This window comes from Elephantulus edwardii, unplaced genomic scaffold, assembly GCF_000299155.1.
Source record: "Elephantulus edwardii isolate Elephantulus edwardi_28Jun2011 unplaced genomic scaffold, EleEdw1.0 scaffold00141, whole genome shotgun sequence".
Lineage (NCBI taxonomy): Eukaryota > Metazoa > Chordata > Mammalia > Macroscelidea > Macroscelididae > Elephantulus > Elephantulus edwardii.
Window position 1 is genome coordinate 5,554,109 of NW_006399891.1, and position 27,039 is coordinate 5,581,147.

General features: G+C 39.0%; 1 protein-coding gene across 1 annotated transcript in view; it reads right to left on the reverse strand.

Moving 5' to 3' along the window:
• Positions 1-3,388: 3,388 nt before the first annotated feature.
• LOC102856645 (uncharacterized protein C9orf135 homolog) overlaps positions 3,389-27,039 on the reverse strand; it is a 123,804-nt gene continuing 100,153 nt past the window's right edge. Inside the window, exons 7-8 of the mRNA XM_006894423.1 lie at positions 19,897-19,954; positions 3,389-3,571 (exon numbers count right to left, since the gene is read on the reverse strand). Of these exons, the coding sequence (XP_006894485.1) occupies positions 3,389-3,571; positions 19,897-19,954 (241 nt within the window). The remainder of the gene's footprint in view (positions 3,572-19,896; positions 19,955-27,039) is intronic.

Genomic DNA, 27,039 nt, shown 5'->3' on the forward strand with positions numbered 1-27,039 from the left:
TCTGAACACTGTCCTATCCTTTGAGTAGAGGCTCAGAGACAAGGACCTTCCTCCAGACCCATCTGAAAAAGAAAGCCTTCCCTTAGAGCTGGTCCCTGAAATTCAGACATGGAGCCTCCTACACTGTGAAACTTATCTGTCAGATCATTGTATTAGGAAATCGATCTGCACGTTGCTAATTACTTCGTAGCATGGGTATCTGTATTCTTATTTGTCAGTGTTCTAATTCGTGCAGTACTTGTCTGTCAGTTTGCTGTACTTGTGAGTTGCTATGATGCTGAAAACTGTGTCACCACTGCTTCAAATGCCAGAGGGGTCACCCATGTGGACAGGTTTTAGTGAAGCTCCAAGATTGAAACAGACTAGGAAATAGGATTAGCCATTCACTTCTGAAATAATGCTGTTGCTGATTGCTGTCAAGTTGAGCATGACGCATAGTGACCCTATGAACAAAAGGCCTTTGTTAAGAGTGGATAGAAGAATGAGGGAAAAAAGAGTGAATAGAAATTCCATATGACCCAGCCATTCCACTGCTAGGAATATACCCCAAGGAAAATAGAAGACGCAAGTGGAGATTTATTCACTGATATTCATAGCAGTTTTATTCACAAGAGCAAGAAAATGAAAACAGCCAATATTTACATCAACAAATGTATGGGTTGAGAAATTGTGGTACATTCACATGATGGGATACTATGTAGCACTCAGGAGCAATGATTCTGAAACGTACTACGTAAGATGGGAGAGGCTGGAGAGCTTTATGCTGAGTTAACTAACTCAGTCTCATAAGGAAAAATACTGCATAAGACCATTATTGTAAAAATAGGAGGATTACTAGTAAGATGTATGAAAGTCCAAGGAAGTAAGAGAAGGGCAAAGGGTGGTTGAGATTGAGGAGGGGTGAAAAACTCGAGGTAGCAGTTTGGTGGGCAGAGTGAGGGATGAAGGAATTAGGAAAGATTCAGTAGAGACCTGAAAAGGTGGGTTAATGACGGGCATGGACCATAGGCATGGACCAATGGTGATTAATTTTATAAAACACAATGTATGGGAATGGCAATGTGAAACACAAAATGCATGAAACATAATGTATATAAACAAAACACGAGAAACACAATGTATATGACTTTTATATGTAGAACAACACAAAATCTTTTTCAAAAGAAGATCATTCAAGTGAATAAACTTGAATTTATGGTCTGCAGAAAGAAAAATAATTCTATGTATAGATCCATTAATTAAGCAATATATAGGGAATCAAGGGGATCTCTGGTGGCCTAGCAGTAAGAAGCTGTGCTGCAATCCCAAAGGCATGCGGTTCAAATCCACCAGCTGCTCCATGGGAGAAGAATGGGCAGACTTTCCCTGTGTGATTAACTGTTTCTGAAAACCGGCTAGAGTGTCAGGCATCACTTCTGACTCAAAGGCACACACCAACAACAATAGGGAATTAACATCATGTATTCAGTATGGAGGATGCTCTGGCGGAGTGTTAACCCGAGATGTATGTCTCCTGAAGCTTAAATGTACCAGCAGCTCTAAGAAGCTGGAGAGCCAGTCTTCTCCAGTTGTGATTTACAGCCTGGCAAACTGGATGGGTCATTGTGAGAACAGACTAGATGGTAGTGAGTGATATAGAACATACAATGTAGATACAAAATCTATTTGTACGTGTGTGTACGCAAACACACATACCTTACAGCAGCAAGAATAATAAGACTACTGGTGAAAGCATATCTACACTTTCATTATTATTTCTTGTCACATGAAACTTGCATTCTCTTCTATATTTTCCTAATCCACAATTAGAGAAAGTGCTCAGGAAGCATTTTTTTAATAAACAAGATGAGTAAACTAAGCCCAGGCTGACTAAATAACTAAACTTCTCAGAAGAAAAAATAAAGTTCTAGTTATACCTAAAAGAGCAGCCTAGAATCTTTTTATGTAAGGTAGACTACCTACTTAAGTCTCCTTAGACTTTTGCTTGCTCCTGTGTAAAATGAGAGTGAGTCAAAACAATCACTAAAATTCCTTTCAAATCTAGCACTAGATAATTCTGATAATTTTTCCCCCATAAAACATTAAAAGTTTTCTTTTTTTTTTTTAAATAGTAATTTTAAGGAAAGTTTACAGAAAAGTTGGGTTTTCATCCATTCATTGAGGCACATTTTCCACCCTCCCTTTCCCTTCCCCCTCCCCTAGTCCACTTTGGAGGTTTTATTGTTGTGGTTTTTGCAGGTTTTTTCATTCATGAACATGGTTCAGTGTGTGTGTGTCTGTGTTTCACACTTTTCTTCATTGACATTATTTTTCATATAATCATTCCTGTACATTGTGTTTTAGAAAGCTAATCACCATTGGACTACGCCCACCATTACCTTGTCTTTTTAGGAGGTAAAGGAAATGGGAAAGACCTGAGACTTCTAAAGTTTTAATAAAACTCTGTCTGCATTTCTACTACCTTAAACACTTGAATAAGGAAAAACATCACACTAAATAAATAATCTATGGAGCAGCTAACAATCAGACAGATCAAAGCTTGGAAATATACGTTCAGTCTATACAAACACAAGTGCAATCTTACTACAGAGAGTTCTAGTAGGCTATTTTGTAAGAAGTTGCACTTCCAACACAAAGGCAATGGGTTCAAATCCACCAGCTATTCCATGGGAGAAAGATGAACAATCTCCTCCCAGACTATTTACTGCTCTGAATATCCACTAGAGAGTCAGCTATGGGTTGGTTCCAAACTGATGACCATGAGTGAATTAGTGCTATAGTCGGTGTCAGCCAAACATAAGTCATCTGAGTTTTACAGTTTTTGTCACATCCTCTTGTGTTTGTTGTGTAGCTAACCTTCTAGTGTGTTTTCAGAGGTAGTTAATGACACTGGAGAAGACTGCCCATCCTTCTCCTGCAAAGCAGCTGATGGTCTCGAACCCAGGCTTTAGGGATTGTAGCACAGATTCTTGCCACTAGGCCACCAAAGCTCCCTATATTTTATTTACTTCAAGCTTGTCTTTAAGTAGAAATCAAGTCAATTCACTATTTCAATTAGCCGGATTCTAAGCAATTCTTAAGCTTAACTGTGCTTTTCTATTTGTTGTTTTTTTCCCCTAATAGAAATGAAAATAAATGCAGGGTCCTTAAAACAAAATAAAAAGCAAGGCTGCCAAGTATCATCAGTGGCAGGCACTGTACAGTTGAGAAAACACTGAAGCAGTTTATGAAAATAAAGCTATACACACTTGTCTAGAATAGAAGATGTACTTAAAGGGACCTTTTATATTAACATTTTCATTGCATTTATTAAAATGGAAAAACATCCACAGTAACAACCATTCTTCTTCTGTATTTTCCTATTGAAGAAGCTGATCCCATGTATTATTTAAAATGGGACAATAGGACCACAAGTTACTGGGCAGAGTTTGCGTTTTACATATGAATTAGCATAAATCCCACTTTCATCATGCCAGTGGTTGATGCCAAGTCTCTTGGAACCATCTAGATCTGTGAACTGTGAGCGGCATTTTCTGTGCTCTATTGAATAATTATCTTCACAGGAATAGACCTATTAGGTGGGAGGGTAAGAGAGAGAGAGAAATAGTAATGAATAACTGAATTAAGTTTAAAATTTTTAACAAGAAGTGAGGTGCGAAAGTTTACCTTTGGTATACTATTTTGTCATAATCATAGGTTAACCTTCAAATAATTAATTAATTTAATCCCTCTCTTTGGAAGCAGGAATGGCATCCACTTCCTAAACAACATGCCTCTGGAAACGATGAACTTTGATAAATGACGATAATTATAGAAAGGCTTCTGGCCTTTTTTTCATAGGGTCGCTATGAGTTTTGCTCGACTTAACAGCAATCAACAACAACAACAACCCTGCTATGTAACAAATGCCTCAGTGTATACAATAACTACTATTTTTTATTTTTTAAATTTTAATTGAGATTTTAACAAAAGCTTATAGAGACCTTGGGTTTCCATTCATTCATTGTTGCATATTTTCCTCCCTACTCATCCCCCCAGTTTGCTTTTCTCTTTCAGAAAAAAAAATTCTTTCATTGTTGCACAATTTCCTCGCCTGCCTCCCCCCCCCCCATTCCACTTTACTATGCAGCTCTTATTCTGGACTGTTGTCATGCAGATAATATCCAATCATATATTCCTTTTAAACAGTTCTTTCCTTCATTATTTCAGTACAGTGTACATTACTTCTCCCCTCTTTTCTTAGTTTATATTTTAAAGTGTTTCTAATCCTGAAAGAAGACTATAGTTGTTTCCTTTATAAAATTTAAAAGGTAATACACATCATACATGTAATATTTTCCTAAGCCATAATATTACAACATAAGATGAACTTCAATTTTATAACCAGCTAAACAAGACAAAAACAATTATAATTTAACTACTATTTAAAACCTTTTTATTAATAAAAGTTATAATCTTGTCATGGAGATAATAGCTTGAGTTATGCTTTAAATAATAGGTACCAAATCATACTTTACAGGGCAACAGTAAATGCTAAACTCTGAAATCCATTCTTCTAAAGAATTTACCTCTGCATGAGTCAATATAATCTTTAACATGTCTATCCTTACCCCACTTCATGCAACTTTCCATTTTAATACACGATCATTGATCACTTCCCCAAAGAAATATTTCTTCTTTCACATTACACCATGGTTGCTGATAGACATGGACTACAAAGTGTCTGGACTGCTTAAAGCTCCTACAGAAAGGATCAAGTTTGAAATTGAGAATATCAGTGAAACAATTTTTGAATATTAATATAGGCTCCTTTGAAGGAAGAACTGCATGGTTCAAAATTGGGAAAGGCGTATGCCAGGGATGTGCCCTATCTCCATACCTTTCCAACCTGTATGCAGAACAGATTATCCAAGAGGCTGGACTCTATGAGAAGTGTGGCGTCCGAATTGGTGGAAGATCTATTAACAATCTACGTTCTGCAGATGACACAACCCTGCTTGCTGAAACTGAGGAGGGCCTGAAATGCTTGCTGCAGAGGGTCAAGGACTGCAGCCTTCAGTATCGATTGAAGCTCAATGTCAAGAAGACAAAGATTCTCACCACTGGACCAATTGGATGGATGGTGAAGAGATTGAGATTGTTAACAACTTTAGTCTGCTTGGCTCCACGGTCAACACTCTTGGCACCAGGAAATCAAAAAATGTATTGCGGTGGGAAAGTCTGCTGTTAGGGACCTCTCCAGGGTACTGAAGTGCAATGGTGTCAATCTGGAGACTAAGGTGCGCCTGATATAGGCTATGGTCTTTGCAATTACTTGTTATGCATCAGAGAATTAGACAATAACTAAGGAGGATAGAAGGAGAATTGATGCCTTTGAGCTGTGGTGCTGGAGAAGAGTATTGAATGTACCCTGGACTCCAAAGAAAACAGATTCATCCTAGAGAGGGTTAAACCAGGCTGCTCCTTGGAGGCAAGGATTCTGAGGCTTCGTCTGACATGTTGACATGTTGGACATGTTGTAAGGAGGGAGAGGTCCTTGGAGAGGGACATCATGCTTGGGAGGGTGGAGGGACGGCGCAGAAGGGGAAGACCCTCTATGAGGTGGATTGATTCAGTGACTGGGGTAATCGGGATGGGTGTGTCAGAGGCCATGCGATTGGCACAGGATAGAGCAGGGTTTAGGGCTGTTGTACATAGAGTCACTATGAGTCACAAGCAACTCGACGACACATAACAATAACAACTTTGAAGTATGAAATAAGAAAAGACAAACCTAGCTGATACACCTATTTTTACTTAGTTTCAAGGAGTATGCTTTTTCTTTTATAATTAAGGATTGTAAAACAATGAAAAAAACATTTATTTCCTATTTTAGAGCAAAGAATCTGGAGCCAGGCACTTGAGATGAAGATGTTGTTGTTTGTCTTACAGTGTGCAACATAAGATTTTACAAAAGAGAGCGAAGTGCAACATAAACCTTTACAAAAGAGAACAAAACACTGACCAGTCCTGTGTCATCTTCACAATTGTTTCTATGTTTGCGATCAATGTTGTCACTACTGTGTTAGTCCATCTCTTTGAGGGTCTTCCTTTTTCTATTGTTCATTAACCATCTACTTTGCAAAGCATCGTGTCCTTCTTCGGGGCCTGGACTCTCTTGGTAACATATCCAGAGTACATGAGAAAATCTTGTCATCCATTCTTCTAAGGAATATTCTGACTGTGCTTATTTCAAGATAAATTTGTTCGTTCTTCTGGCAGCTCATGGTATATTCAATACTCTTCACAAACACCATAATTCAGAGGCATCAAAAGCCACCAAAACTGTGCAGGGACAGAAACACATTGTTCAGTGTGGACAAATGTAATGGGCATTGTTGTGCTTGTAAATCAACTTGAAAAAAAGAAAGCAAATACAAAAGTTTTTATAATGTTTGCTAATTGCTTCGGTCTACATACTCCCATTATGACTAACTTCAAGTTAGCAAAATTAGATCAGTAAATGTTGAGATGACATGCACAGAGTCAGCCAAAGCAAGTTGTTTAGAGCTTGTTTCAGCTCAGCTCTGAATCTCCATCTCCCACTTCTCATTATACAGCAACCCTTCAATTTGGGGAGAAGGAACTGAAGAACACACTTAAGCCTTGAGCTGCAATGCTTAAGGATACAGAGCAGAATATTGAATGATCCAGGGAACATTAAAAGAAGATGGAATGGGTACACAGACTCATTGAACCAAAAAGAGTTGGCTGGCCCAGAAGAATTTTATCAAAGAACATATGGTCAAGAGACAATGGTGATGAAGCAGGAAGTTTAGGTGGCTCTGAAAGAATTGGCAAAAAACAAAGCCCCAGGAATTGATGGAATAACAACTGACATATTTCAACAAACAGACATTGTCTTAGAAATGCACACCAGGCTGTGCCAAGAAATCTGAAGAGCAACTACCTGGCCAACTCACTGGAAGAGATCCATATTTATTCCCATTTAAAAAAAGTGATCCAAAAGTATATGGAAATTATCAGACAGTATCACTAATATCACATGCAAGCAAAATCCTGCTGAAGATTATCCAAAAGCGGCTGGAATGACCAGAAACACAAGCTGGGTTTAGAAGATGCCATGACACTAGAAACATATTGTCAATGTCAGATGGATCTTGGCAGAAATCAGAGAGTACCAGAATAATGCTTATTTGTGTTTCATTGACTATGCAAAAGCATTTAACTGTGTGGATCACAACTGTGACTAATACTGAGAAGAATGGGAATTCCAGGACACTTGATTGTGCTTATATGAAAACTATACACTGCATGGTTTAAAATCAAGAAGTAGTGTGTCAGGGATGCATCTTTTTCTTCATAACTTTTCAATCTATATGTGGAACAGATCATTCAGGAAGCTAGACTTCATGAGGGAGAATGTGGCATCAGGATTAGAAGAAGACTAATCAACAACCTGCATTATGCAGATGATACAACTTTGCTTGCTGAAACTGAGGCATTTGCTGCAGAAGGTCAAGGACTGTAGTCTTCAATATGAAACCAAATAGGAAAAATAAGATACATGAAGAAGAGCTTTAAAGGACCTTAATTTTTATAGCAACGAAGACCCAAGACCAGAAGATTAGGGAGCCATCAGGCCCCGGTTCCTCCTGACTCTTGTAGTGTTGCCGTCACGCTTAGCATTGTCCACAGCAACCTGGGACAGATGCTAATTTACATCCAGTCATTAAAAAAAGAGCTTCTTTCCTTCAAATGCTTGAATGAAAGTGTTGAACTTCACTCTGTGTAAATTCACTCATCTGCTCAATGTTGAGCCAATCACTGTCACTAGGAATAGAATGAGAGTAGGGAGCCCTGGTGGCCTTGTGGTAAGGGGTTGCTCCGGCAACCCAAAAAGTATGTGGTTTGAATCTAGCAGTTGTTCTTCAGTAGAAAGATGGGCAATCTCCTCCTGTGTGATCAAATGTCTCTGAAAACTACTAGAAGGTCAGCTATGGGTTTGTTCCAAGTTGATGGTACACAACAACAAAAGTCAAGACCAAACTGAGATTGTAGGAGTCCTGGAGAGACAAGTAATGTCCTATACATTTAAAGCAAATATAAGGAAATTGGGAATGGGGGGTTGAAAATTAGTAGGGATTTTTTTTTTCTTTTTTCAGTGTATACAATTATCCACTTATTGAGGGGAGATTAAAATGTTTCGGAAAAAATGGCAAGCAACAAAAAAAAGCACTATTATATTTAGTTTCTAATATTCAAAATTGCAGTGGCTGCAACAGTCGCTCAATATTAGCAATGACTGTCGTGCACAGGGGCACTGCAAGCTAGTGCTTAACAAGCACAATGCAATCCAGGACTTCTGTAATTGAGTCAGTAGTCTTACGACTTTAGATTATTAATGATTAAGCCCGAGAGTCATCACTCTCTAAATGTATAGGAGAAACATTCCACTCCCTACCCATGTGCCATTAAGACTTAGCCAAGAGTTAGAATGGAGAGGAGGGTAGTGTCTGCCTATCTGGGGAATTTCAAAAGGAGAGAATAAAAAGAAAGAAAAGACGGACAGCATAGAAAGTAAATATGTGCCCCATTTTCCCATCTGTGACCCTTACTTAGCAGGCTCCCTTTGACCTACAGAGAAAAAGGTGTCTTGGATAAATGAGAATAATGGCAGAAAGGTTCTTCCCTCCTCTTGCCCCCATCTCATACTCACTGGTAAATCTTGAAAGAAATCAGTTCCCAGAGCGTCTTCTCATTTGCCTGAGGCATCATCATATCAAAGCTGACAGAGCAACTTTGTCAGGCAGAAGGAAGGCTCATCTGAGCTACTTTGGATACCACAAGGCCTAGACAAGATTCTGAAGTCACTAATGTCTACAGAGAGGTCACTAAGCTGCACACTGGAGCTGGGGCTGAATAAGAATCCCAGGAGGCTTTGTAAGGTCTAGAGTGCCTATAGGAGTGGAAATGAGGCTGAGACAGTCCAGAGATACCATATGGGATACAATCAAGTCCTGAGAAAAAAGAACACCTGTTACAGCATCCGCAGACTTTTTAAAAAAAATTAAAATAATAAAATTTTCATTTTATACTGGTTTACTTACAAAGTTTGTATACATTGTTTTTCACACTGGAGGTTCCCCATTTCCTGTACCCACCCCTTCCTCTACCCATCAAATTATGTGTCCCTATGATTAACACTCTCTTCACTGTCCCCTCACCCTACCCATCCTCAGCCCTCTGCTCCCACCCTCCCACTCTTGAATCCTCACATGCATTCTACAATAATGGTCTTATACAGTATTTATCCTCATGGGACTGAGTTGGTTCTCTTAGCATAATGCTCTCCAGTCCCTCCCAAGTTAGATGGAGATTTAAAAAAATCTTTGTTCCTGCATGCTGTGTAGTATTCCATAATGTGAGTATACCATAATTTCTCAATCCATTTGATTTTGGTTGGACATTTGGGCTGCTTCCATGTTCATGCAATGGGGAACATTGTTCTTATTCTTGCTATGAACATTGATCTACAGGTATCCATTTGTGTCTCAGGGCTCATTTTCTTGAAGTATATTCCAAGCAGTGGAATAGCTGCGTCATATGGAATTTCTATACTCAACTTTCTGAGGAAGAGCCAAACTGCCTTCCAGAATGGTTGTACCATTTTACAATCCCACCAACAGTGTCAAAGAGTTCCTATCTCACCACATTTTCTCCAACATTTATTACTTGCTGTCCTGTTAAACCTTGACATTGCTACTGGGGTGAGATGGTATCTCATTGCAGTTTTGATTTGCATCACTCTTATTGCCAGTGATTTTGAGCATATCTTCATGTGTCTGTTGGCCATCTGAATATTTTATAATTGTGTTATCAATCTTTTTCTTGACATTCATAGACTTTCACCATAAAAGCCAGCAGAGGGAATAACAAGCAGTGAGCTATGGATATCAACCCAGAACAGGCAGAGAACGGAATACTTAAAGCCTCATGCTTCCCCTGTGGCATTACAAAACTAGGTTGGATCTCTCCTGTATGGACTTAATCACCTTCTTAGGGAAATTTCCAGTTACTAGAGCTGCATAACAAACTCATTGCTGCTGAGTCAAAACCAACAAAGATGATCTGCCCGGGGTTTTCAGAGGCTATGAAGACACTGCCCATCTTTCTCCCATGAAGCAGTTGGCAAATATGAACTGCTTGTCTTTGGGTTGGCAGCACAACTCCTTACCCACTAGGTCTCCAGAGCAACCGGTAAACCATCCCACAAGTAGTAGTGTAGAACAATGTTATTGTTGTTGTGTCGGCACTAACTCATAGTTGACCCTCCAGTGGCTTTTCAGAGGCTGTAAGTCACACAGGAGGAGAATTCCTATCTTTCTCCCATTCAAATAGTATACCTTTATGCACAACTCTTTACCACTAAGCCACCATAACTATTCTGTTTCCAGACTCTTTAGGTCATGGGGGGAAAAAACAAAACCAAAACCAGTAAAGCAAAGGGTTCTTTTTGTTCCATCGTGTCTGGGGCCTCAGCTGGGAAAGCAGAGTGTGACTCAAAGGGCGGATGGTGGAGTCATCTGAATGCTCTCTTGGTCGAATGCCAGGCAGATGGCGCTGGCTGGCTGCTGAACTTCATCTGGGACTGTTGACTAGAAACACCACACGCACCTCATTGTGTCCCCACCTGGACTTCTTCATAATGTGGTAATTGGTTCCAAGAATGAGCAGCCAGGTTGTTCCAGAAAGATAATTAGGAGGGAGTTGCATTGCAGTGTACCGCTCGGGCTCAGAAGTCACATCATCTGCAGCATCTCCAGTGACAAGTCTTCCCAGAGTCAAGAAGCCATGTAGGCTCCACCCCTCAACAGGAAGCATCAAAACCTCATGATTAGAGCATGTGGGATGGAAGCATGTGTTGCAACCACTTAAAAAAAATACAATCTGCCATAGACAGAAAAATCAGGGGATGGGAAAGTGAGTGAGTATCTCTGGGAGATAGTAGAGATTTCTTACAAATGGTATTTAAATTATTAAATTAAACAAGCTTAAAGTGAACTGGGGTTTGTATTTTCTCAGTGGTTAAAAAACTCAGGAAGAAAGCCAGTTTACCCATTACATACATGTTCTCTGTTATATATATGGACTGTTGTTAAAATTTCAGTACTCTAACATATTATTTATAGAGTGCTCTGGTGGCTGACTGGGAAGGAGTTGCATTACCAACCCAGTAACAGGCAGTTTGAATCCACCAGCTGTTTTGCAAGAGAAAGATGGGAAATCTCCTCTTGTGCATTTCACAGCCTCTAAAAACCCACTGAAGGGGATTGGCTCAAATCAGATGGCACACAACAACAATAATAACATAATCTTTAAGTGTTTCTTCAATACTCATTTAATGAGATGGGAAGAGGTGATCAGAGATGGCGTCTTGAGTCTCTACATATTGTTGTCGGCCTTACATCATTCTGCTGTGAGATGGACCAGAGTTCTGGCACAAGCTCATATGATTAGTATCATCAATCGTGACAAGCTTTTCTGGAGGCCTCAAGCACAGGAGGGTCACTTTAGGAGTTTGTCAAAGGTGGTGACAAAGTGTGGATTAACACAAATGGCTTATACAGAAGCGACTGGAAGAGACTTTTAACAGAAAGAACTGAGAAGACTTTTTACTGCTAAATGGGGCTAAAGAACCAGGGTTGATTCATAGTTCTCAACCTGGATGGCTGGAAGGTTGTAACACCACTAAAAAGAATAAGAATGACATGGGGATGTGGGGATTAAAGAGTACTCATTACAGTGAGGTATACAGTGAGTCATTTTAGACATTTTTCATTTGAGATGACATCAGTCCAAAATGTTCATCTGGAAGGTAGTAGGGTGGGACAGATGGCCTGGAAAAAAAGTCAGTGCCCTATGAACAACAGTGATGGTTGGCAGGGAGAAAAACTGCTAAAAAGAATAGTATTGGGACATTGGAAGATATCTGCATGTGGCTGGTTGATTACATAACTGTGCTGTGTCAACTTTCCTAAGGTAGAAAACTGCATTATGGCTGCATGTCCTTGTTCTTAGGAAATCCATAAGGTAAGGCGGGAAAGACACAGGGTCTCCAAACTATTTCCAAATGGTTCATGGGGGGAGAAAGTGTGTGTGTGTGTGTGTGTGTGTGTGTGTGTGTGTGTGTGTGTGTGTGAGAGAGAGAGAGAGAGAGAGAGAGAGAGAGAGAGAGAGAGAAAGCAGGACAAAATGTAAACAATGTGGTTCTGAGTAAATATTATATGGGAGCCCCTTGTGCTATTGTTGCAAATTACCGACAAGCTTGGCAGTCCCTAAACATTTTAAATGTTAACCAGGTGATGGCTGGTGCAGAGCCAAAGGAGTAGCTGAATTCTTTGAGATGGTATGAAATTTGAAGAGTTGGGTTTTGGCACCCAAAGTCCAGGAAAGTCATGACTGAGGCCCTAAAAGATGGCCTGAAGGACAGTAAAAAGGGTGAGAGGAGGGAGTGAGGCGGTTCTGTGGACTCTGAATGGAGAGGGGAGCTGAGGGAGGCACTGGCAAATAACTGCTGGCATCTGAGACAAGGAGGCCTGAGGAGGCACAGCCAGTATGAAGGGTCAAGTCATTATTGAATGTGCTGCTTCCGTCAGGTTCGAGGAAGTCAAACAAGTTATTCTGAAGAAAAGTAGAGAGGAGTACGAGGGGAGGGGAGGGGACTCTAAGGGTAAGCAGGCCCTGCAGGAACTGAAGTAATTTTTCTTCCCTTTTCTTCGCTTTCTCATTTACTATCTTCCTTTTCTTTAATAGGTCCTGCACTACATGTTAAGATGTTACAGGAAGATCATCTTACCTAGTGTTGTTCTGATGTGAAGCAGGTCTGAAACAATTCTTAGCTGACCTTCAGCTAAGAGGTTTTCAGCGGTTGTAAAAATTACACCAGAGGAGCTTGCCCATTCTTCTCTCTCAGAGCAGCTGGTGGATTTGAACCGCCTGCCTGTGCATTGGCAGTGCAACTCCTTACCACTAAGCCCCTCCATCAACTGTCCCTCAAAGTAAAGGACAGACAGCATGATATTGCCACTTAGATCAAGAAAATGCATCACTGTATCTTTAAATAAAGGGTATCTGCCTCTTAGATACCTACCCACTACCATCTTCAGCAATCCTATGTCCACTGACCCTTGCTGCTAAATTCTTATTATAAGTACTTCTATCTCCTTACCTTTCTTCAAAATCTAATCACTGTGTTTCCTACTCAACCACAGCCCCAGTCCTCATCCTTCAGATTTCCCCAGTCTCCCTCCTCCGCTTGAAGGGAAGGGGGGCTTGTCCTTAGTTAACTTACTGCATTTGGTCTCTTCATGGGACGTTGTTTTCTAGTTTTTAACTTTCAAGGTCATTTACAGCTTGAGGCTCACCTTCTGGAACAGCAGTAAGTCTGTCTAATTTAATATTATGAGATAAATTGAAAACACCATGTCCATTCTTTCATCCAGATCATCCATAAAAACCATGATGGGTTATGTTTCTTAGCCAAATCAGTCACTGAGAACTAACCTTGTGTCTACCATTAAAGATAGCTATTAGCCACCTGGCATTAGTACAACAAAGATCATTCTTCCCGCAAATGCCTATAAAAGCATGCTCATGTGGGACGCTCCATCTACCCTTTAAAGGTATCTGAGATAGCAAGGTTATTTATGTGAATGTCACATTGGGTGGAATGATAGTAGATATGAAGCTAGATAATTCTGTAATATTTTGTTTCACTCATTTCAGTAGAACCTCATTAAGTCTCTGGGGCTTACATACACTTGACTGAAAACTTGCTTCCTCTCTAATAATGTGGTCTTGGAAACACACAGCTCTGGCAACAACACCTGTAGAAAGGAGTTAGGGGAAAGAGCACTCCCCCGACAGTGAGACCTGCCTTATCAACCGCAGCTATCAGTGAACATGGAAGTCTTAGACAGATCCTACTCATTCTGAATATTTGCTTCCCTTCAATGGTCATGTTATAAATTTAAGAGTAATTGGAAGATATGCAAATGCAGAAAACTAAAGGCAATCTGTAACTCTCATTGTTGTTAAGTCAGACCCAACTCAGCTGACCCTCCATTGGGTTTCTGTGGCTGTAAGTCACACAGGAGAGTAATGTCCATAATTCTTTCCTGGAATCCTGGGTGTATTTGAACCACCCGAGAAGGGTGGCCTTTGGGGTAACAGCATAACTCCCTAAGGATTAGGCCATCAAAACTTCCTCCCCCGTCACTATTGTCGTTGTTGTGTACTGTCTAGGTAGAACTGATCCATAGTTGACGCTCGAGTAGGTTTTCAGAGGCAATTTATCACATGGGAAGAGGGTGTCTAACCTTTCCGCATGGAGCTGGTTGCTGGTGGTTTTAAACTGCTTGCCTTTGGAATTGCAGCACAGCTTCTTACCATTAGGCCACCAGAGTTGGATATATTTTTAAGTATTTAGCAAACAATAAAATTTAACAACAGCCCAAAACTATTTTTGACAAATATATGCAGTCAATGATAAAACTGTTGTTTTTGTTATTGTATTGTTTTTGGTCAAACATTCCTCTAGGTCGAATAGCCCTGGTCTGTCCATTTGCTGTACAGAGGTAACTCATGGTTGCTGTGAAGCCGAACACTGTGACACTGATATGTCAAATGCAAGAATGGCTACCCATGGTGGACAGTGTTTGGTGGAGCTCCCGATTAAAACAAGCTTGGAAGAAGAAGTGGCATCCACTTCCAAAATAGCTTGCCTCCGGAAACACTATGAACCTGAAAAAAGGATGAAAGTTATACAAATATCTAGGTCTTTCATTCATAAGGTCGCTATGAGTCACCTACAACTCAACGGCACTTAACAAGAACAACAACAATCAAGTCAGAACTGAGCAGAGAGTTTACAGAGGCAGATTTACAGAGGCACAGGAGGAGATTGTGGAGGAGTTGGTGGATTCGAACTGCATGCCTTTGGGATTGCAGCACAGATTTGTAACACTAGGCCAATTTAACAACAACAATCTAAAACTATTTCTGACAAATACAAGTAGTCATGAGAATTAAAAGAGTATTTAGACCACGGCTATAAACATAAATATCTACATTGTTTTCTTGCATGCAATCAAGTTTACTCATAAGGACCCTATGAACAACAGATCTGAACCCTGTCCTATCCTGTGTCATCCTCATAATTTCTGACATACTTAAGAGCCCACTGCTACAGTCACTCTGTCAATCCATCTGGGTGAGGGTCTTCCCCTCATTGGTTGACCGTCTGCCTTTTCAAGCACAATATCCCTCTCCAAGCAATAGCCTCTCCTAACAAGATGTCTAAAGTATATGAGACAAAGCTTTGTCAACTTTGTCTCTAAGGGGCACTCTGGCTGCACTTTCTCCAAGATGGATTTGTTTGTTCTTTTGGCAGTCCATGGAATATTCAGTACTCTTTTCCAATACCACAACTCAAAGCTATCAATTCATCTTCCATCATTCCTACTCACTGCCCAGCTCTCAGATGCATATCTGAGACTGAAAATGTCATGGCCTGAATCAGGCACACTTTAATCTTCAAACTGATATCATTACTCCTCAGTAATTTGGAGATATCCCTGACGATAGACTTTCCCAATGCAACATGTCTCCTGATCTCCTGGCTGCTGGTACCAACAATGTTGATTGTGGATGCAAATAAGATGAAGATGTTGACAATTTCAATCTTGATGAAATTATTATGATGTTATTTATCGGTCCAGTAGTAAGAATTTAAAATTTTTGATGTTGAGATGCAATCCATATTGAAGATTATAAACTTTGACCTTCTACAGCAGGTGCTTAAAGTCCTCATTTTCAGCAAGCAAAGTTAAGTCATGTGCATAATGCAGACTGTTGATGATGCCATATTCTTCTTCAAAGAGTTCAGCTTCTCAAATTATTTGCTCAGAATACAGATTTAGTAGACATGGAAAAACCCTGACACACAGATTTCTTAATTTTAAAGCATGTAGTGTTCCCTTGCTCTGATCACACAATAGTTTTTTGGTATGAGCATGAACATAATTAAGTGTTCTGGGACTCATTTTCTTCTCAATGTTAGCCATAATTTGACATGACCAACACAGTCAAATGCATTTGTGTTGTCAATAAAGCACAAATATACATTCTTCTGATATTTTCTGCTTTCAGCCAGGCTCCATCTAACATCAGCAATGATATCATGGTGTCATGGCCTCTTCTAAACCCAGCTTGAACTTCTGGTAGTTCTCTGTCTATATGCTGTTCTACCCATTTTATCCATAATCAACACCATTGGCACCAGCTGGGAAAATCTGCTGTCAAAGATTTCTCCAAAGAACTAAGGAACAATGATGTTAGTTTAAAGATGAAAGTGAACCTGACTCAAGTCATGATCTTTTCAATTACTTATTGCCAATTACCTAGCATGCATCTAAAAGCTGGACAATGAACAAAGATGGCAGAAGAAAAGTCAGTGAGTTGTGATAGTGGAGAAAAAATACTGAATATCCCATGGACTGCTAAGAAAACAAGCAAATATATCTTGGAGAAAGTGGAACCAAGTTGCTCCTTAGAGATGAGAATCTTAGAGCATCAGGTTTTATCAAATTTATATCTTTATTGAATCAAGTCACTTTTATAAGAGTTCATCTCAAAAATATGAAGATCTTGTTCAGAGATAGAGCCTATCCCCATGAAGATAAGGAAATGGGCCTGACATGCATTATTAAACAACATTGGTTTCCCTGTGGTTTTTCTGATTATAAACAATCATGCTTGTTGCACTTTGAAACACTGAGAAGTATAAAGATGAAGTAAACCGTGGATAGTCCTACCATTAGGACCTATATTTATTTGTATTTTGTCAGTTTCTTCAATTATTTTTCTCAATATTTTAACATTGTTAAGGTAAAATTCCTATGCAATTTTGCATCATACTGTTCTTCTTAACCTTAAATTTACCAAGACTTTGAAAACTACATCTTAAAGAAGGTATAATGTCTCATCACATGATAATAACTATGCAAATGACACACCTCCTAACATGATACACTTAAGTATCTTACAAGTTTCATTATTATAAACAATCATATTAATTTATACATTTTATCCCTACAGTGGGTGATTTTTCTTTGGGAAAATTTCCTAGAAAGAGAATTACCAAGCCTAAGAGAATGGGCAAATGTCTTTATAAGGAGCCCTGTTCTTTCAAAGGTTAAGTGCTCAGCAGCTAATCAAAACAGCAGTAGTTCAAGTCTACCCAGTAGCTTTGCTTAAGAAAATCTTGGTGATAGCCCCTTAAGTTTACAACCTAGAAAATGCTGATGGATAAGTCTACTCTGTTCTGTGGGGTTACTATGACTCACTGGTCCCTAACAACAATAAATTATCTACATAGATATCTACACATGCATCATTCCTTTCCAGAAAAAAAAAATCATAACCATTTACAATCTTCCTGGCGAAAGATGAATTGTCTATCTCATTCTGTCTTCATCTTCATCTTCATCTTCATCATGAAGACAGAATAAGATAGACTGTCAGGGACCTCTCCAGAGTACTGAAGAGCAACAATGTCAGTCTGTGGACTAAGGCGCACCTGATCCAGGCCATACTCTTCACAATTACTTACTGTGCATCAGAAAGCTGAAAAATGACTAGGGATGATAGAAGGAGAATTGATGCCTTTGAAATATGATGCTAGAGAAAAGTATTGAATATAACAGGGATTTCCAGGAAAACGAACAGGTTCATCCTGGAGTGGGTGAAACTAGTCTGCTCCTTGGAGGCAAGCATTTTGAGACTTTGTCTGACATACTTTGGTCATGTTGCAAGGAGTGACCAGTCCTTGAAGAGGGGCATTATGCTTAGAAGGGTGGAGGGACAATGCAAGAGAGGAAGACCCTCGATGAGATTCAGCGACTGGGGTAATAAGGGTAGGTGTGTCAGAGACAATAAGTTTGGCACAAGATAGAGCAGGTTTCAGGTCCATTGTGCATAGAGTCACTATGAGTTGCAAGCAACTCAACAGCACATAAAAATAACAACACTGCTAATTTTATTAGCAAAGTAATATCTTACAGTTTCGGTTTTGGGGAGTTTTTTTTTCCTTCTTTTTCTTTTTTCTCTTTTTTTTATTAATTTCAATGAACATTTACAAAAATTTTGGATTTCCATTCATTTATTGTTGCACTTTGCAATATCTTATAATTTTAATTCATGTCTTTTCTTAGATGTAAGTTGAATATTCTTCCTATGTTTATTAACAATTAATATATTTCCTAAGGAAGTCATGTACATAGGTCCTTTGCTCATTTCTATATTGGATATTTAACATTTTTTTTTCTCAATTCATATAAATTATTTAAGTACTAAGTATACTCATTTTTTAAAAAAATGACATATAAAAATGATGATATAAAAATTTTCTACTTTCTTAAGTTGGTATGCAATTTATTCCAAAAACTTTGATTAGTCTCATCTGCTTATTCTTTCAAATAAGTCTCAGAATCTTAGAATTCTGATTGAAAATAAAATCCATTATTAAGTTTATTATTTTAATATAATTTTCCTGATATTAAATTTATAAATTTAATTCAAAATTAAATTTCATTTTCAACTCCCTTAAAATTATCTTTAATTATAAATTTTGGCCTCAATTATATTTTGGTAAATATTACAAAAAGAAAACATAACACTTGGTGGCTGCAAACAATGCTTTATTATTATCTTCTTCTTAAGTCTTTTATATGGTTGTAGAGAAATGGCACCTGGGGTCCAGGCTAAACTGGGTTAAATGTCTAAGATGGCTTCTGCATTTACAAGTCTGACTCATCAGTATTTTTCCTCATGGCCTCTCCCCTCCAGTCCAGGATCCTTCAGTTGGAATAGAGTTACCTTTGCTGTTGTCAAAGGACCAAATATGTCACCTGCTAGCACAGATTAAAGGTTCAGAGCAACACTCTTCCCTTGATGTAGACAATACAAGCAAATAGGATGGGCTGCTATCTTTGGAAGAAACCACCTCATCTACTTTTAGTGATCTTAGCAAAACTGTCCTCATAAAAATATTCTGAATTTGTAGTGTTGTTATAATTTGTATTTTTCCATTTATAGTTAATTAAATGATTAGTGCTGAAGGAAAGGAAAACTATTGCCTATGACCTTTGATGATTTTTTTTTTTATTCAGTCATAAATGGTATTGTTCATTCTAGTTACTTTTTGTTCTTGGTTTTTCTAAACAGATCATCACATCATCTAAAAAAATACGACTCTATTCTCCTTTTCAGTAATTGAATCTTATTTTTCTATTTCATGGGTATTGTATTTCTAGGTAAAACTTCCAGAATAAGACTAACAGGAACTAGCCTTGTTTGTTCCCTGCTACATAATTCATTGAAATATAAATATGTTCAAGTTGTAAAGTGGGCATTTTTAAATCAACATACATATTCCCAGAACTAAATTAATTCACTTATTTTTATGTGGCAATATAGAAAGGTACACTTGTACTTCAGATGAATTAAATTCAGAGAGGGAGAAAATGAAACAAGATTAGAAGAGTGACCAATGTATTATGGACACTGAGATAATTTCTCCCTGAAATCTATAAACTTTATGAACTTTGTAAGCAAACCAATAAAAAAATTTTTAAAGTAAAAGAAAAAAATTATAACCACAAAATATTTTATTGATTGCCACAAACAGCTAATAGCTCAAAAATAAATATAAAGCATCATAAATCCTAGCAATTACTATATTTCCAAGCTTAGCTGTTTACATTATATATAATGAATTCTTTTAAGAGCATAAATAAGTAACTGAATATAGATTTTCAGCTCTTTGATACTCACACGTGGCTGATAAGCATATGGTGGCACATAATCCTGAGAGTATGTTGTCAAGGTACACCTGAAATATGAAGTATTAGAGAACAGAATGACTCCAAAATGAACGATGTCTTCAAATTTTTGTGATACAGACTTTATATGAAGTAAAAACACTTGGGGAGAGACTGATCCTTTTAAACAGAAAAGAGGCCAATTTTTTTTTTTTTTTAGTTTTGCAAACACACTTTTTTGTTTGTTTGTTTTTTTAAATAATTTTAATGAGGCCAATTTTTAAAATTGTGATTTGAGTGAAAGTTTACAGGGCACTTTTTTTCCAATTATGCACATTTTGTTCTGTAACATCAATTACAATATACACAATGTCTGATTATCCATTCATTCCACATCGTCCTTCCTTTTATCTACCCTAATAAATATTCGTTGTTTATCAGTTAATTTTGTACTTGTCCCTCTCCCTTCGTGGTAACCATACCAGATTGATTCTCTATATATTTAGACCTTACTCTAGCTTTTTATTTCAATGCTTTTATTCAGCATTTATCCTTTTGTGATTATTTCACTCAGCATTACATCCTCTAGACTCACCTATGTTGTATAGTGTTTCATGAATTCTTTGTGGTTTTCAATATTGTGTAGTACTGGTACTCCATTACTACCAGAAATACAAGCTGGGTTTGGAAGAGGTCGTGGCACTAGGGATATTATGGCCAATGTCAGATGAATCTTGGCAGAGAGCACAGAGTACCAGAAGAAAGTCTATCTGTGTTTCATTGACTATGCAAAGGCATTTGACTGTGGGGATCACAATAAATTGTGGCTAACCTTGAGGAAAATGGGAATTTCAGAACACTTCATTATGCTTATACGAAATCTATACTTGGACCAAGAAGCAGTCCTCAGAACAGAGCAAGGAAACACTGCATGGTACAAAATCAGGAAAGAAGTTTGTCAGAGATGCATCCTGTCTCCATACATTTTCAATCTGTATGCACAACAGATCATTCAGGAGGCAGGACATTATGAGTAGGAGTGTGGCATCAAGATTGAAGGAAGATTCATTAACAGTCTACGATGACACGACTTTGCTTGCTGAAATTGAAGAAGAACTTAAACACTTGCTGCAAAAGGTCAAGGTCTGTAGTCTTCAATATGGATTGAAGCTCAACATCAAGAAGACAAAAGATTCTCACCATCGGGCCAATTGGTAGCACCATATTAGATGAATAAGAGATTGAGGTTGTTAGCAATTACAGCTTGCTCAGATCCATAATCAACACTCTTAACACCAGCAGTCAGAAATCAAAAGACGAATTGCATTGGGAAAACCTGCTGTCATAGACCTCTCCAGAGTGCTAAAGAGTAACAATGTCAGTCTAGATACAAAAGTGCGCTTAATCCAGGCCATGGTCTTCTCAATTACATCTTATGCTTCAGAGAGTTGGACAATGATTAAGGGTTACAGAAGAATAGATGTCTTCAAGTTGTGTTTCTAAAGAAGACCATACCATGGACTGCCAAGAAAACAAACTGGTCTGTCTTGGAGAGGGTGAAACTAAGTCTCGCCTTAGAGGCTACGATTTTGAAGCTATGCCTCACTTTTGTGGGCAGGAGAGATTGGTCCTTGGAGAAGGACATCATGCTCGGAAGGGTGGACGGACAGCACAGGAGAGGAAGATCCCGGATAAGATAGATTGATACAACGACTGGAGCAATGGGGGTTGATGTGTCAGAAAGAGTCCAGAATGAAGGCTGCATAGTGGAGTGCACTCGGCAGGGGGGTGAGGGGGTGGGGAGGGATTGTATACCAATAAAAGACTTTTTCTTTTACTTTTCAAAGAGAAGAACGAACTGGGGAGAGAGGTGGACAGGGAGAAAAATGCAATAATGAATGAACAGAATCCAAAGTCTCTGTAAATGTTCCTTTAATAATAAAAAAAAAGAATTAGTGAGACTGGCTCAGGACAGAGAAGGGTTCAGAGCTGCTGTACACAGGGTCATTAAGCATCACAGGCCACTCAATGGCACATAGCAACAATAACACATTATGACAGGTTTGGAAGTAGGAGTGGCATCCACTTCCTGAACAACATGCCTCCGGAAACTCTATGAACTTTGATAAATGTCAATAGTTGTAGAGGGGCTCCAGACCTTTTGTTCATAGGGTCACTATGAGTCATGCTCAACTTGAAGGCAATCAATACCAACAGTACTCAATGGTGGAAATTAATTTGATTGACACTTAGGTTGTTGCCATCTGTTTGCTATTGTGGATAATGCTGCAATAAACCAGGGTGTGTTCATGTCACAGCTACTATTTCTTTACCTTGTATATAGGAACAGAGGGAGCTCTGGTGACCTGTTGTTAGGTATCCTCAAGTCAAATACAACTCATAGTGAACCTGTGAACTACAGGCCTAAACCCTGTCCTATCCTGTATAATTTCATCATTTCTGACACACTTAAGCCCATCGCTGCAGTCACATTGTTAATCCATTTCATTTGGGGTCTTCCTCTCTATTACTGATCCCCCACCTTTCCAAGTATGATGTTCCTTTCTAAGGAATAGCCTCTTCAAACAATGTGCACAAACTTCAAGATACAAAGCTTCACCATCTTTGCCTCCAAGAAGAACTCTGGCTGCACTTTTTCCAAGATATATTCATTCTTTTGGTAGTTCATGAGATATTCAGTACTCTTCTCCAACACCACAACTCAAAGGCATCCGCTCTTCTTTGGTCATCCGTTTTTGTTCTCTAGCTCTCAGTTGCATAGCAAGTGATTGAAAATACCAAGGCCTATATCAGGAGCACCTTAGTCTTCAAACTGATATCATTGCTCCTCAGTAATTTGGAAAAGTCCCTGACAGCGGACTTCCTAATTCAATATGTCTCCTGATCTCCTGCCTGCTGATACCAAGGGTATTAATTGTGGATCCAAGCCAGATGAAATTGTTGAAAATGCCAGTTCCCCCCCCCCCACATCATGATGTTGCTTATTGGTCCAATGGTGAGGATTTTTGTCTTCTTGATGTTGAAATGCAACTCATATAGAAGGCTGTAGTCTTTGATCTTCTGCAGCAAGCACTTCAAGTCCTCTTCACTTCCAGCAAGCAAGGTTGTGTCATCTTCATAACACAGGTTGTTGATGAGTCTTCCTCTGATCCTGATGTCACATTCTTCATAGAGTGAACTTCCAAATTATTTACTCAGAGGGAGAAGGATGGGAAATCTCTTCTAGCATGATTTACTGCTTCTGAAAACCTACCAGAAGGTCACTATGGGTTGGTTCCAACTTGATGGTAAACAAGATACAGAATTAATAGATGCATGCATAGATATGGTGAAAGGATGCAACCCTGAAGCAAACCCTTTTTTATTTTAAGCCATGAAATGTTCCCTTGCTCAGTTCAGACAAGATAGAGATTTCACATGAACACAGTTAAGTGTTCTGGGATTTCCATTCACCTCAATGTTTGCCATAGTTTGTTATGATCCACATAGTCAAATGCCCTTGCACAGTCAATAAAGAACAAACAGACCTTCTTCTGGTATTGTGTTTTCAGTCTGGCAACACAAAGGAAGCTACTCCATGGAAGAAAGATGGGCAATCTTTTCTGTATGATTTATAGCCTCTGTTGTCATGTAGTGTCAAGGGAGTTCTGGTGGCCTAGTGGTAAGAAACTGCACTACAATCCCAAAGGCATGTGGTTCAAATCCACCAGCAGCTCCATGGGGCAATCTCCTCCTATTTGATTAACTGCTCTGAACACCTGTTGGAGGGTCAGCTATAGTTTGGTTCTGGCTTGATAGCACACAACAACAACAGTGTACTGTTGAATCAGAATCAATTCATAGTTGACCCTCCAGTGAGTTTTCACAGGCTATAAATCACATGAGAGAAGACTGCCCATTATTCTCCTGTGGAGCAACTGGTGGATTTATACTATGTACCTTTGCTTTGGTAGCACAGTTCCTTACGACTAAGCCATCAGAGGTGATTATACCATTTTATATTCTCACTTGCAGTGCATGAGGTTTCCAATATCACTATACCCTTGCTAACATTTATTGTTTACTGTTGAACTTTTCTATTTGTGCAAGAATGAGGTGATATCTCCTAGTTGTTTTGATTGAAGAGGACTCTGGTAGTCTACTGGTTAAGGAATTGTGTTCTCAACCAAAAGGCTTGAATCCATCAGCCATTTCGAGGGAGAAGTATAGGCAATCTCCACCTTCTCACCCCTGCAATTTACAGTCTTTAAAAACTCTCTGAGGGTCAGCTATGAGTCAGGTCTGATAGAATGGCAATGAGTTGGGTTTTTTTGTTGTTTTGATTTGCATCTCTCTAATAGACAGATTTGGAAGCAAGAGTGGCATCCACTTCCTAAACAGCATGCCTCCGGAAATTCTATGAACTTTTTAAAATGTCGATAGTTGTAGAGGGGTTTAGGCCTTTTGTTCTAGGGTCTCTATGAGTCCTGCTTGACTCAAAGGCAACCAATAACAGTAGCAACAATAGAGAGCACTGGTGGCCTAGTGGTAAGAAGCTGAGCTGCCATCCTGAAGGCACACTATTCAAATCCACCAGTTGCTCTGTGGGAGAAAGATGGGCAATCTCCTTCCATGGGATTAACTGCTTCTGAAAACCCACTTGAAGGTCAGCTATAGGTCTGTTCTGAAGGTACACAACAATAGGTAGTGGTCTTGAGTACTTCCTTTGTGGGTGTTGGCTATCTGAATGTCTTTTTTCATTACTTTTTTCCTATCTTCTGCTCATTTTGTAACTGAGTTGTCTTTTCTTTGTGGTGCTGGTGTTTTCTATAAATTTTAGCAATCAGCTCCTTATCAAATATGAAACTGCTAAATGCTTTTACCTACTCTGTAGGCTGTACTTTTGAAAATTTTTTAAAAACTTTAGATTTTTTTTTTTTAAAAAACTTTAGATTTAATTTTTAGAAGATCTCATCTTCTTCTGGTTGTACATTTTTGTTCTATTTTATAGTCCTATTTATGCTATAGATTGTTTTTATTGTTAGGTGCTATTGAGTTAATTATGTCTCCACTGGGCCAATTGGCAGCATCAGCATGGATGGTGAAGAGATTGAGATAGTTAAGAGTTTTAATTTACTTGGCTCCCCAGTCAACACTCCTGGTAACAGCAGCCAGGAAATCAGGAGACGAATTGAATTGGGAAAGTCGGCTGTGAGGGACCTCTCAAGAGTACTAAAGAGCAACAATGTCAGGCTGGAGACTAAGGTGCGCCTGATCCGGGCTATAGTCTTCGCAATTATGTGCTATGCATCAGAAAGTTGGACAGTGAATAGGGCTGATTGAAAGAGGATTGATGCCTTTGAGCTGTGGTGCTGGAGAAGAGTGTTGAATATACCATGGATTGCTAGGAGAACAAACAGGTTTGTCGTGGAGAGGGTGAAGCCAGAGTGTTCCCTGGAGTCAAGGATTCTGAGGCTTTGTCTAACATATTTTGGGCATGTTGCAAGGAGGGACTGGTCCTTGGAAAGGGACATCATGTTTGGCAGAGTGGAGGGGAGGCGAAGGAGAGGAAGACCTTTGGTGAGATGGATCAATTTTGTGACTGGTAGAACAGCATTTAGAGCTCTTGTACATAGGGTCGCTATGAGTCGCAAGTGACTCGATGGCACATAACAACAACAACAACAATGACCTGATGATCAGCAGATCTGAACTTTACCTTATCTTTTGCCATTTTCACAATTTCTGATATACCTGAAACCATTGTTACAGTCACTGTGTCAATCTATCTTGTTGAGGGTCTTCCTTTCTTTCTTTGACCCTCCATTTTCCTCTAGAGTGATGTTTTTATTCAAGACCTAACCCTTCCTGATAATATGCCTAAATTTTTTTTTTCTTTCCTTGATATCTTTATGGGTTTTAGTTTTACCCCTAGGTCCTTGATCTACCCTGAGTTGTAAATTCCAGTCTTATCAGCACTATTTGTTAAACAGGCTCTCTTTTCCCTACTTAATAGGCTTCATTTCCATGTCAAATTCAGTTGACTGTACGTGGATGACTTTAATTCTGGGCTCTTGATTCTATTCCATGGGTCTATATGATTGTCACTATACTAGTCCTACGCTGTTTGTATTATTACAGGGAGGTCTGGTAGCTTGGTGGCAAGAAGCTACACTGCATTCCTGAAGGAGGTTTTGAGATCAGAAAGTGTGAAGAAAAGACCAAAGTTTTAATTCCTATAGCAGTCTTCCAGGAATATCACTGCTGATGTCAGATGGATCTTGGCTGAAAGCAAAGAATACCAGAAATTGTCTATTTGTGTTTTATTGACTAGAGTACTCGACTCGATAGTACCTAAAAACAAGAACATAGCCTCAGCCTTAGACTCTGCTTGTAGTGCTACTCACCCTCAGCAAGGCACACTTTCTCCAATTCCTTTCAATCCAGCATCACTTCAGACTCTATAGAACTCACAATACTTGTGGTTACCAAGCCCCAACACCCTGAGTTCAGTCACTTGCATTTCAGACTTTTGGCATTTTCCTTACCTTTCAAACCCATCTTAACCCTAGGTCCATTTCTCTGCTAGGACACAGCTGCAGAGAGTAACAGAGAACAAGTAGGGAACTCTGGTGGCCTACTTGGCAACAAGCTGCTCTGCAATACTGAAGGCACGTGGTTCAAATCCACCAGCTGCTCCACAGGAGACAGATAGGCAGTTTCATCCTGTGTGATTAACTGCCCCTGAAAACCACCAGAGGGTCAGATACTTGTAAGTTCCAACTTAATAGTACACAAAAACACGTAAACTAAGGGTACACAGACCCCATGCACATTCACTCACTAACTATCCTAACAGAATTTCCGGATGAGGTACATAGCTCTGAAAAGGCTGCAAACTGGCAAATTCAAGAAGGAAAGTCTGAGATCTTAGAAAAAACAAAGTAAGGAACAGAGGGAGGAGAAGAAATATGTGAAGTTATAACTAATGAAAATTTTGCAACATTAATGGCAGATACCCAGTCACAGAACCAAGAAAGCAAAGAAAACAAAGCAGGACAAATTTTTTTTAAATAAAATTTTATTTTAATTGTGATTTTAATGAACATTTATAGAAAAGTTAGATTTTTTTTCATTCATTATTGTTGCACATTTT